The 11,948-nt window shown below is 37.2% G+C and overlaps 2 protein-coding genes across 3 annotated transcripts; both read right to left on the bottom strand.

The window, feature by feature from the left end:
* Positions 1-498: 498 nt before the first annotated feature.
* On the bottom strand, positions 499-3,619 carry LOC108863400 (galactolipid galactosyltransferase SFR2, chloroplastic). Of its 2 annotated transcripts, XM_018637812.2 has the most exons (10): positions 3,313-3,615; positions 2,961-3,243; positions 2,695-2,833; positions 2,291-2,457; positions 1,986-2,207; positions 1,725-1,893; positions 1,413-1,646; positions 1,186-1,335; positions 965-1,094; positions 499-889 (listed from the first exon to the last, which is right to left on the bottom strand). In XM_018637812.2, the coding sequence occupies exons 1-10, from the start codon at positions 3,473-3,475 to the stop codon at positions 672-674; spliced, it is 1,875 nt and encodes a 624-aa protein (XP_018493314.2). In that variant the 5' UTR covers positions 3,476-3,615; the 3' UTR covers positions 499-671. The 2 variants fall into 2 exon arrangements, with proteins under 2 accessions (XP_018493314.2, XP_056842301.1); XM_056986321.1 differs by having other exon boundaries at positions 1,413-1,893; positions 3,313-3,619.
* A 2,857-nt stretch (positions 3,620-6,476) lies between these two features.
* LOC108863229 (alkaline/neutral invertase C, mitochondrial) lies at positions 6,477-10,223 on the bottom strand. The gene is made up of 6 exons (XM_018637585.2): positions 9,304-10,223; positions 8,369-8,534; positions 8,042-8,253; positions 7,456-7,949; positions 7,344-7,392; positions 6,477-7,026 (listed from the first exon to the last, which is right to left on the bottom strand). Exons 1-6 carry the CDS (start codon positions 10,021-10,023, stop codon positions 6,700-6,702), a joined length of 1,968 nt encoding a protein of 655 aa, XP_018493087.2. The 5' UTR covers positions 10,024-10,223; the 3' UTR covers positions 6,477-6,699.
* Positions 10,224-11,948: the final 1,725 nt, after the last annotated feature.

Here is an 11,948-nt window from a genome sequence, read left to right as displayed (position 1 = left end):
ACTAGCGTGAATCTGAAGTTTTGGCGTTTTGTGCATGTAATGGGCCTGGGCTTCTCATCATCCTAAATTTATAATGGGCCTAACCGACCTCATACTGAAGCCATACACTGAAAGTCGCGTCGTTTGCTCTCATGTATACTCCAATACTTGCCGTTTCCATCCAGTAAGATTCTTATTAATTTTATGTTTAAGATATTATTTTATTATTTTTTGACCCAAAAAAAAAGATTTAAAACTGGATGTTGCTCCAAATTTATTATATTTTAAATTAAAATTAGAGTGATGAAAATAATTTATCGTATTTTAAATTAAAAATTAGAGTAATGAAAATAATCATTCTACTCTGTTGATTAAAAATTAGAATAATGAATATATTTATCTACTTTCAAAGATCTTTTATTGGAATTGTATTTTAGAATTAAAAATGTAATTAGGTCGAAGAAAATTAGTAAAAATTAAATAAAATTCAAGACCTACAACAAAAAAAAAAAAAAGAAATAGGCGAAAACAACACAACATCTACAGATCTTACGCTACAACATCGTCCCGTTTTGCCTTTATTTAAATATAACAAACAAAACGGGTGAATCGTCTCGAATTTGCGCCAAAAGGTTTTGGCAAATCATACAGAAGGAAGTAAAATTGTTTCCTCAGGTTTCTACCCTCTTCTTCTAGTCAAAGGCAGAGGCATACGCGGGATGTAAAGCAAGCCCCGACTCATCGGTGTGCTTGACCTTAACTTTTCTAATTTTCTTTTTCATGATGACCGGCCATATGAGAAGGGCCCGAGCAACGCGACTCAGCGGGTCTTGAAGACCATCCACTTGGTAATGACCAAACCGCCAGTCACGGTCAACAAACTGTCTCCCTTGAGGCTTGTCTAGACCATCTTTTAAACAAAACAAAGTAAAGATCCTAAAAGTATAAAAACACAACTTAAAAAAAGTGGAAGTTGTGAACTTACCTGCGTACATTAGACCATGATTATCAACGCCACGGTAGAATGGCCGTACATTTCCTGCTTTCGCAGCTTTTTGGAGTTCGTTCCATGCAAGAGACCGATCATTACGAGTGATCTTTCCGCTTTTCACTATCTGGAGAGTAGGAAAAGAAAAAAAGAAAGGCCATTTGAGGAGAAAAGCGATCTGATGAGTCTCTCAAGTGTAAGGTTTATAATGATCAGACCTTGGTAAAGAGATGGTACGATGGCCGAACGGTTCGAGCAAGATTATTAGCTCGGTCAACTGCAACAAGTCCAAATTTTGGACCATATCCATCAGCCCATTCCCAGTTGTCTGAAATAGTCCAGAATATGTAACCGAGCACCGGAACACCCTGTCGTGAAAAGCCACAACACACAGTGAGACAATGGCAATACCAATACCAAGTGTTTTTTTGCCTCAAAGCTTTACCTTTAGCATAGCAGCATAAAGGGCAAGGAGATGTTCAATCATGTAAGGCCGACGAATCACATCCGTTTCATCAGAAACACCGTTCTCTGTGACGATGAAAGGAACTTTCAGGTGTTTGTATCTCTGGTGGAACATCAACAACACGCGGTAGAGGCCATCAGGATATACTCCTCTTCCAGATTCACTGTATTCATCGGTCTCCACAAGCTTTAGTCCAACACCACACACCGCTTCCTGATTATTACCAGGAGAGAAAGCAATGTTACTGGACCTGAAAGTATATTTTTGTTTAACTCTTAAGCTGTCTCTTACCTGTCCGTAGTAGTTGATGCCTATGAAATCAAGTTTCTCACAAATGCTATCAATATATGAAAACATAGTGAGTGAGTTACTAAAAGTAACGGACCCAACGTCAAAGAGGCCATATGGTCGCATAAAGGAGACGTGGTGCGCAACCCCTACCAAAGGCTTTTCCAAGGAGCTGCCACGTAAGTAAGAGTTCGAAGCTAGTAAGTGTGACAGATCCATATGATATTTATTTTAAGAGAAAAAAAAAAGGAGAGAGAGACTAACTTTTTCCCGTGGATGTAGTCATAGGCCTTTGAGTGAGCAACAGCCATCCAATGCATGACTCTGTGGAATACACCCATTGGTAGAGTAGATGTAGCCATCTCCAGAAAATCAGGGGTGTTACCAGGCCAAGTTCCGGCCATGTAAGTAAGCATGGCGAAGATATGCGGTTCGTTAAATGTAATCCAAGAGTCTACCAAATCGAACATGGAATCCACAACAAGCCTGGCATTGTTAAAAGAAAGATGATCAAAAACCTACATGAAATCTCCATAAAAGCTAATTTACGAGAGATTCATATCATTCACCTGGTGAAGTCCATAAAGTAGTCGACGGTCTTCTCCATTTTCCATCCCCCATAATCAGCAGCCCATGGTGGCAATGAATGGTGAAAGAGCGTTAGCATCACCTTCATCCCATTTGAACGAACTCTATTGAGTATCCATTTATAGTGTTCAAGGGCCTCATAGTCAACCTACAAAACAAAACAAAAAAAACAAAGCACTCTGTTTGATGTATCACCATTAGCTAAGGGAGCTTCCTCTACTAGAAACACATCTATACCAATGTTCAAGATTATTGATTAGGCGCTTTATATGAGATTATAATTAGGCGGACACCTAGACCGATTAGGTTCTATTTATGAGACTACCCGCTCCCTAGACACTGATTGATTAAGAGACAAGGTTTTATATATCTTTTCTTGACTCACTGCTTCCTTAATCCCATTGGTAGGCTCTTTAGGCATTATCCTACACCAATCAACTCCCATCCTGAAGACTGTAACGCCAGTATCTTTAGCTAGCTTCACTTCTTGGTCAGGATCCGACCAAAACTTAAGCCTGACCTCCCTGAAACAAATAGGAAAAATAAAAAATCTCAGCTTAAGCTTTAAGATCAATGTTTAAAAAAAATTCATATACGATTTTTAGAAACTGCTTAAAGACAATAAGACACTATCTAGACAAGCTCACGCACGCGTGAGGTGTGTTGTGCCACGCAGCTACATTCTTAGTGGGTGTACTGTCGGCAACAGTGTTATCTTCTTTTCCATTAGTGTTCTTGGCCAACCCTTTCGTTATAGCTCCAATAGCAAGCTTAACCTTCTTCTTCTTCTTCTTCCTCATTGCTTTCTTATCCTCTTCATCTTCCGCCGAGCACGGCGTTTCTTTCGCAAACCGGATCCATGCATCGTCGAGATCGTCCTCCGCGTGAGCAGGTGCAGTAGCCAATCCGAAGAAGAACTTTCCCTCGTTGTGTTCTGAAAAAACAAAACAGAGATTGCATCACTCAACTCAGATTCGAGAACTAAGAACAACACAAGTAGTACCTTGGGAAGTGAAATCGGCGAGAACTTCTTTGGATTCGTCGATTGGAGAGCGAAACTTCCGGAGGTTCCGGCGACGGAAACGAGAGTAAGAGACTGCGTTGGCGCCGACGGTGATCGTGCCGAGAAGTCCGGCGATTTTAACGAGCAGTGTGAGTATGCTCATTATTACCGATGATGATGACCGGCCACTTTCTGGTTTCTTACATACAACGGGTTTATGTAAGAAAAGCCCATTAAGGGCCCACTAAGTGGTTGGTGGTGGTGAAAACCTTATCGCGTTCGTGTGGGTGGCTTAGCTCCAAAGTCCGTGCACGCCTCTATGTCATGTACGAATACAACCTCGCATCTTTCAATATACTAAAGTTCTTTACTCTTTTTGAGTACTAAGTAGTAAGTACAATAAAAATGTGATATATGAATATGTGGTTAATAAAAATGTGGTTGATAAATCTTGTGATTGTTTGTCTGATCTGAGCTCGATGAATTTTGGCTCAGTGATATGTGTATTTTTGTGAGTGGTCCAAACGGATTTAAGTCATTTTTGTCTCGATTACTTCAAGGTCCTTTTGGCTTGTATATTATCTCTGTCTTTCCCCTCTTTCTTTTGGCAGTTTCACATAATAGGATCCTTTAATATCCTAAGAAGAAATTAAAATCTAATATAGTTCGAGAAAATTGTCTTTTAAATCCTCAACTTTCAAATTTGGTTCAAAAAAAACCTGAACTATTGCTTGGACCATTTAAGGCACAGACTTATTTTGACAAACCGTTTAAAACCTCGAATTAATTTTACTAAGCCATATTCAATGCGTCGTTATCTCGGCTAACGGCACGATTAAACGGGGTTAACTTCCGTTTACTGTTTACGTTAAACCTAAGCTACGTCGTTTTGAAATTAGAAAAACCCATAAATTTCTATCTTCTCAAAAATTGCAATCCTTAATTCCCCAAATCAAAAACTCAATCAAAAATTGCAAACCCTTGTTTCACGAGCATTTGCTTCACGATTCTCCCTCTCACGAGCCTCTGCCTGCCGAACCTCTGCTTCACGAGCCTCTGCCTACCAAATCTCTGCTTCACGATTCTCCCTCTCACGAGCTTCTGCCCGACGAGGTTCTGCCTCAAAAGCCCTTGCTTCACGACCAGCTGCTCTTGTTTCACGAGCCTCTGCTCCACTTGAAATCAAGAGTTTGTATTTTTGATTGGGTTTTTGATTTGGGGAATTAGGGATTGCAATTTTGAGAAGATAAAAATTTAGGAGTTTTCTAATTTTAAGATGACGTAGCTTAGGTTTAACGGGAACAGTAAACGGAAGTTAAGCTCGTTTAATCGTGCCGTTAGCCGAGATAACGACGTATTGAATGTGGCTTAGTCAAATTAATTCGAGGCTTTAAACGGTTTGTCAAAATAAGTCTGTGACTTAAATGGTCCAAGCAATAATTCAGGCTTTTTTTGAACCAAATTTGAAAGTTCAGGATTTAAAAGACAATTTTCCCAATATAGTTCCATTTTTATTGGCCGACATAGAGGAGTTGTGTCTAATTATCTAATTAGCCTATGGGGAAAAGTGCCTATTCCGACTCGAACAATTTCGATCGTGCCAAATACGACCCGAACAAATAGTCGGTGCCAAATACGATCTGAACTTAATTAAAACTCAAAAAACCTACCCGAACTTCTTAAAACATGCCTAAATCTACATTGACTATAACAGAAGTTAGTTAACCGTTAACAAGATAAACGACGTCGTTTTGATATACATGAAAAAGTGCCTATTTCGATCCAAGCAATTTCGGTGGTGCTAAATACGACCCGAACATATGGTCGGTGCCAAACACGACCTGAACTCAATTATAATAAAAAAAATTACCTGAATTTTTTAGAATGTGCCTAAATCTACATTGACTCTAACAAAAATTAGTCAATTGTTAATAAAATAAAACGACGCCGTTTTGATATATATATATGTTCATTACAACACTCAAATCTATGTCGTGGTACCCTTTTAAAGGGTACATTAACGACTAGACTAAATTAACTTTTTGAAATATTTTTAGACATTTGAAATTATATAAACTAATATTTTTTTTTCATCTTATCCAATTTAAAACTTTGGTGATTTTTATATATATTTTAGTTATCGTGTAATATGTCTAATATTTTGAACAAGATATCTTAGTGAAAGAAAGGTAAAAGGTCTCTTAACATTTTTGAAAAAAATTCCAAAATATATAATATTAACTTTGAAAAAAAAATCCACTTAAGTTTAAAAAATAAAAAATAATCTATATAATATTTTTTATAAATAACTTCAAAATTTTAGGTATATCTAAGATTGTCTAATTATAAATATTTTATTATTTATATTTAGTAAGATATAAGTTTATTAAAGATATGATAAGTAAAAACATGTTATGTATTTATATAAATCAGAAAATATTATCACCAAAGTTTTAAAATTGAATAAGATGAAGAAAAAGTAGAAGTTTATATAAATTTCAAATTTGTAACAATATTTCAAAAAGTTATTTTTGTCTAGTTGTTAATGTACATTTTTAAAAAGGTATCACGTCATTGTTTAAGTCCTGGAATGAATATATATTAAATATATATATATATATATATATATATATATATATATATCAAAACGACGTCGTTTTATCTTGTTAACAGTTGACTAATTTATGTTAGAGTCAATCTTCATGTAATTTTTTTAATTATAACTGAGTTCAGGTCGTATTTGGCACCGACCATGTGTTCGGGTCGTATTTGGCACCACCGAAATTGTTTGGATCGAAATTAGCATTTTTCACCGTATATCAAACGACGTCGTTTTATCTTGTTAACGGTTGACTAACTTCTGTTAGAGTCAATGTAGATTTAGGCACGTTTTAAAAAGTTCGGGTAAGTTTTTTAAGTTTTAATCAAGTTCAGGTCGTATTTGGCACTGACTATTTGTTCGGATCGTATTTGGCACGATCGAAATTGTTCAGATTAGAATAGGCACGTTTCCTTCACTAGCCCATTACACTACTAAGTTTGTTGAGATGGCTTTATAATCATAGTCTTTTAGCATCTGTAAGTGAAGCAGTTAGTTGAAAAATGGTTCAAATGTTAAAAATAATAATAACATACATAATAAATTATAATTTAAAACTTTAAAATTTAGAAGAAATGTATGTGTGGAATTTATAACTTTTAAAATTACATTATTAATTTGTTACATGTCAGTATTTTTTATCAGGACTTAAAAATAACATGATGCATGAAAAGTACACGAATCTAGCTTCTGAATGTGAATGGTAGGTACAAAAAGTAAGAAACTGGTTGATGAGTCATTAGCACAGATGTTGAAAAAAGGTCTTTTAAGAGTTATGTTTCAGGGAACTAAGATCTTGGTGGTGTGAAACGCGAACACTTGTTCTTCTTCCTTCCGCTGCTTTTGTTCAGACCACATACGCAAGTCTCGAGCAGCTGATAGTCCTCTTGCCAGAACAAGAGCGAGGCTTTCTCAGGTTGTTCAATGAGTTTCTTAGAAGCCAAGAAACCTGCGATAGTCCAAGTCTGGTAAAGCCTTGATTGCTTCCCCACGAACCTCCCGCTTCTCGTGTCATAATACTCAGGCCACTGGTCTTCCTTGAGCCTCTTCTCCGCTAGAGCAACTGCTTTCTTCGCCAGGTCTAGCTTCCCCATCTTGATACAAGCCAATGTGAACTAACAAGAATCAAGACATTAAAGAGGTTTTAGGGTTTCTTTAACCTGAAATAAACACCTACTCACGTTTCATAATATGTGATGTTTTGGCTCAGTGCACAAGAACTTACTTTCCTCTAAAAATACTTTTAAAGATATAGCTTTAAAATCATTCGACCGGTTATAAAAAAAACGGCAAAATCTAATTGAATGAACAATTTCCAATAAAATTAAATTAACCTTAGAACATCAAAACATCTTATAATTTAAACAATTTAAACTTTATAAAACATCATATAACTTGAAATCATATAATTTGAAGTATTGTTTATTTGTACCTGCCAGAGGAGAGTTGGCCAGGATCCACCGTTATGATATGACCAAGGCCTGCAATGACAAGTATGAAATCAAAGATCTGTGGGAAAAACAAAGTAACTTGAAGGGACTCACGTGTTCTTTGGATCAGAGCCAGTGATGATTCTCCACTCCTCTTGCTCTAGAGCAGGAAAACAAATCTTGAGAGGCATGTTTGCAACGAGATCATCCCATTTCTCTTCGATCAGTGCCATGACTCCTTCGTTCTGTTCCTGGTTACCAAGAGACGAAACAATAGCCCAGAGGTTTCCCAATGTGAAGAATCTGAAATCCATGTGAGCAGGCTGGAGGTTTCCTATGAAGTAACCGCCTCTGTTGGGGATCCAGTCCACAAGCCAAGAAGGGATCTGCTCTGGATATATGTTGAACTTGTTGGTCGCATCCGGTGAATACTCCTCAGTGCTGTAACGATAAATCTCGTTTATCTTCTTGATGTCGACCCAATAGTACTCTCTGATGTGGAAGGATAAAGCGCTTAGTCGACTGTTGACGGCAGCGACTAAGTTCTTGGTTTCATCGTTCACGTTGAGCATCTCACGAGCACAGCGGAGAGCTGAGTAGAATAATGCCTGGAGGCAAAAATAAAAATCATGACCGTTAGTTGTCAGTTTTGCAAAAAAAAAAAACAAAGCCTTAGCTATGTTGTAGTAAGTAACTTTACTTGGATTTCAAGTGGATGACCATGAATGCCCATTCTTCTATCGATCATACATGATCCATCGGTCACAAGAAGAGTTGGGAACATGTCGAAACCGTCAGCTAGGCATAGCTTGAGGATCAACTTGATCCCTGTCTGAACATCGATTCTCTCTTGCAACGTGTAGTCACCAGTGAGTTTTCCATAAGCTCTCAGCAATATGATCCACCACAAGCCTATAGCATAAGTTATAACCTCAGTAAGAAAAAATTCTCCAATCATATTATTACTACTGCAATGCTAAAGTGACACAAAACAAAATGTGACTGTTTCTTGAGCATAAGGAGTTACCAGAGTCAACAGGGCTAACACGTCCAATAGCTGATTCACCAAAGTCTGCATCTATAAACTCCTCAAACGAACCATCGTTGCCTTCACGTGGCACAGATTTCACTTTAAAACTCGCTGGCATTAGGCCTGGGCCCGGGCTGTGACAGTCCACTGTTTTCTCCCAGCTCTACAAAACCAAGCAGCAAAGATCTCGATTAAAGAAACTTCAGTGTAGATTAGTAAATCAAATAACTTAGAAAGGAAAATACTTTTCTAAGAACCAGAAACTATATATGGGCCTGACAGGGAAGTAAATCTTTAGACCATGCATTGTAAATGACGCAGCTAAAAGAAAATCATAGTGTCACAGCTCGAACATTTGTAATGCTAAACGAGCTTCACCAAAGCAAATATTGTTAATTTTATCAAGAATGAATCTATCTAATTTTAGGCTATCTGAATAAACAAAAACACTATAAGAGCCAGAGACTAACTTGGCAGGCAAGGGATATCACAGTATAAACACATGTTCAAGAATATCACAGTTTTAACTCATTTTAACAACTAGTTTACGACAAAAGCAATCAAACCCTTTGAGTTTGAACAAACTAAAACACACAAGAAGACATACCTGGAACTGCAATGTACAGGGGAGAGATTTCTCCAAACCTTGCCTTTCTCCGTTAGGCAACAAAACTCAGCACACAAACTAGCTACATTTCCCGTTTTCACAAAAACAACTTCCCTAAAATGAAATATTAAATTCCAAACGGCAAGTAATGAGCATGCAACCAAAAAAACCTAAAATGGGAAACTAGTTAATGCAGAGGTATAACAGACCAACCAACTGAAACAGTTTACAACCAAACCAACCTAACAACAACAACATCTACCAAAAGCTCTAAACTTTTTTTTTTAAATCAGCTCAAGAACAAAAGGTTTCAAGAGAACGTTACCTGCAACTGCAACGTCTGAAGGAGAAAGTTCCTAACAATCTCCCCTTCTCCATCAAGCAAGAACGCATAAGCCGAAGGAACAAAGTCACGAATAAACACCTGGTCATAGTTCAACAACGTCTGCTTATCCCCTGGATCATTAGCCGCCACAGTCCCCACAGGGAACCCGCAGTAATCCACCACCGCGCCACGGAGCAGCTTCCACGCCTCTCTCTCAGCCTCGCTCTGACTGATCACAACAACCTCCTCTTCCTTTTCTTCTCCTTTCACACCCACATTTCCAAATTTAGCATCACTTTCCTTTTCTGGTAACTCCTCGAAAACAAATGGCTTCACGAAGATACTCTCGAAACTCTTATCTTTATTTACATGAGAGCTCAAGGAAGAAGAGGAAGAACTCGACCGGTTCCTAAAGTCGGAAGCTACACGGGGAATTACTAAAACACCCCTCCCTCTTCCTCCTCTTCCTCCCCAGCTAATGGAATCGGAGTTACAAAAAGCGTTCCGATCCAAAACAATCCGACGACGGCAATGAATACCAGATCTAATACTTCTGGATTCAATCTTCCTACACTGTAGTGGTAGTTTCGACGAATTGATCAACCTGATTGAGCTCGTGGGAGTAACTCCGAAAAGGGACGAGCTTTTGAAACTAATGAGAAATCTACAACAGGGTTTAATCGCTGAGATACAGATACAGCTCCTGCTGTTCATCATCATTCTCCAACAATCTAGATGAGAAAAGAAATAGATAACTATACAACTAAATCACCAGCAATACACAGCTGAACCAAGCTCTTTTATCGATCTAAGAATACGAAATAATCAAGAAAAATTGGATTTTTTTCAGAAATGAATGAAGATATTTCTATTTGTCTGAATGTTTTGGTGGGCAAATGGTAATGGAATCTGAGAGACTTCTGTCGACGCAAGTGCACTTTATGTTTTTTCGTATAAAGAGAAATTTACTAAAAGACCCTCGCACACGCGTCCTCTGTTAGTGACTCTGAGGGATAATAATGACTTTCCGTTATTTGTTGTTTATCTGTATGGATCAAATGGATCGGTGGTGGAGACAACGGAATTTCGGATTAAATAAAATGTGGAGAAATACATAAAAGACAACCCTATTGTCCACATGACGGGATGCTGTTTTACGGAACTACCCTTGAACAGCGTCAACCAAGTAGAATACTATTGGCTGAGTTTCTACGTGGCGAATGTCTATTAGTCAGTGTTTCTAGATGTGCGGAGAAAAAAAAAAGGTCTCTGATATTTATTTGCTTGTTGCGTGCGTGTCCGTGTCGCCGCGCGGTCAATTCCGGTTTGCTTTCGTCTGGCGTACAAGCAAAGATCCTTGCTTTGTCACGACTCTCACACGCACACTTTTATTTTGCCCACGCGCTTTGAGCCACGTATAATTTAACCCATTGGACCACTTATCTAGGGCCCATTTTAATCTTCGTAAACCCATGTAAGAAACAAAACAAATTATAGCAGGCCATTTGCAGCTTATAAATGATTAGACTGCTTCTTTCCTCCATAACTACCTAATCCATCTAAATCTAAAGATGGGCTTTAAAAAGAGAAAATATATAGCATAACATACTAGTGAATCATGTGTTTTTGTTTGTTGAGAAAGTAGTTTTTCATGTGTTTAAAATGTGCGAGGATCGTGAAGTTAAAATAAATTAAATTTTTGTTAGTTGTTACTCTTGAAAACCCGGGTAGTTTTCTCTTGTGAAAAAAATAATCTTGAAAACATTTATTAGATGACTATGTATAGTTTCATGATTCATAACTTTATCAAAATATTTTGAGTTCTTGGTTCATTGATCACGCTTAGGAGCACGACATGCAAACTCAAAATATGTTTATCGGAGTTTAAAAAGAGAGCACGACATGCAAATTAGTTTTTCTTTCTACTGTTTTTTTTTGCTAAAAAAAAAAAATTGAGTGGCTACTGTTGTGAAAAAAAAATTGATAACCTAAACATAAAAACATACACGTAGTGAATTACTCACGTTTGAGTGGCTATACTAATGCATTTGAATTATCACAGTTATACGAAGGCGAAATTTATACTTCTCCGATCAGTGTTGCTTCCAAACTTTTACGTACGTAAATTCCAACTCAGGCAGGCAAACATACTGAGTTAATACCTATCGCGTACTTTTAAAAATAAATTTGGACCTATTTGTATCACTTGGTGAAGAAAAGAAGATGGGGAAGTTAAGATTCTCAAAATTAAAAGAACAATTTAATTATCTTAGTTTAGATGCCTAACCACGAGAATTGAAGCATGTGGGCTTAGTATTAAACGTTTGTTTTTGAATAACCTAGAATGAGATAGGAACATGTCCCTATATAACGTGCATCAGTTTGATTTGTAAATATCAGCTAATACGATCTTATCCTCAATCCAATATTGTGGCTTTAACAATATTTATATTAAACAGAAATAGTGATCTTGTAGATAGGAAGAGGGACTCTTTTACAGCTTAGTAGTAGTTTAGATAACTCACATTTAAAAATATGTATATACATAGTTATGTATTCGCACATTTTTGGAAGTTTTTGAGTGATATTATGCAATATGTTAATTATATTAAGCACACTGAATCTGTTTAAAAATAACTTTAAGT

This window comes from Raphanus sativus, chromosome 5 (genome assembly GCF_000801105.2).
Source record: "Raphanus sativus cultivar WK10039 chromosome 5, ASM80110v3, whole genome shotgun sequence".
Lineage (NCBI taxonomy): Eukaryota > Viridiplantae > Streptophyta > Magnoliopsida > Brassicales > Brassicaceae > Raphanus > Raphanus sativus.
The sequence above is the reverse complement of the archived record's forward strand: the minus strand, read 5'-3'. Positions and strand labels throughout refer to the sequence as shown.

Bases quoted from the DNA above. Each gene is read 5' to 3' on its own strand.
- LOC108863229 (XM_018637585.2), bottom strand. From the start codon at position 10,023: ATGATGATGAACAGCAGGAGCTGTATCTGTATCTCAGCGATTAAACCC. The intron at 7,393-7,455 runs GTGAGTCCCTTC...TTGTCATTGCAG, and splicing joins GGCTCTGATCCAAAGAACAC to GCCTTGGTCATATCATAACG. The intron at 7,027-7,343 runs GTACAAATAAAC...GATTCTTGTTAG, and splicing joins GGCCAACTCTCCTCTGGCAG to TTCACATTGGCTTGTATCAA.
- LOC108863400 (XM_056986321.1), bottom strand. From the start codon at position 3,475: ATGAGCATACTCACACTGCTCGTTAAAATCGCCGGACTTCTCGGCACG. The intron at 1,336-1,412 runs GTAAAGCTTTGA...TTTTCACGACAG, and splicing joins TTTATGCTGCTATGCTAAAG to GGTGTTCCGGTGCTCGGTTA. The intron at 890-964 runs GTAAGTTCACAA...TTTGTTTAAAAG, and splicing joins TCATGGTCTAATGTACGCAG to ATGGTCTAGACAAGCCTCAA.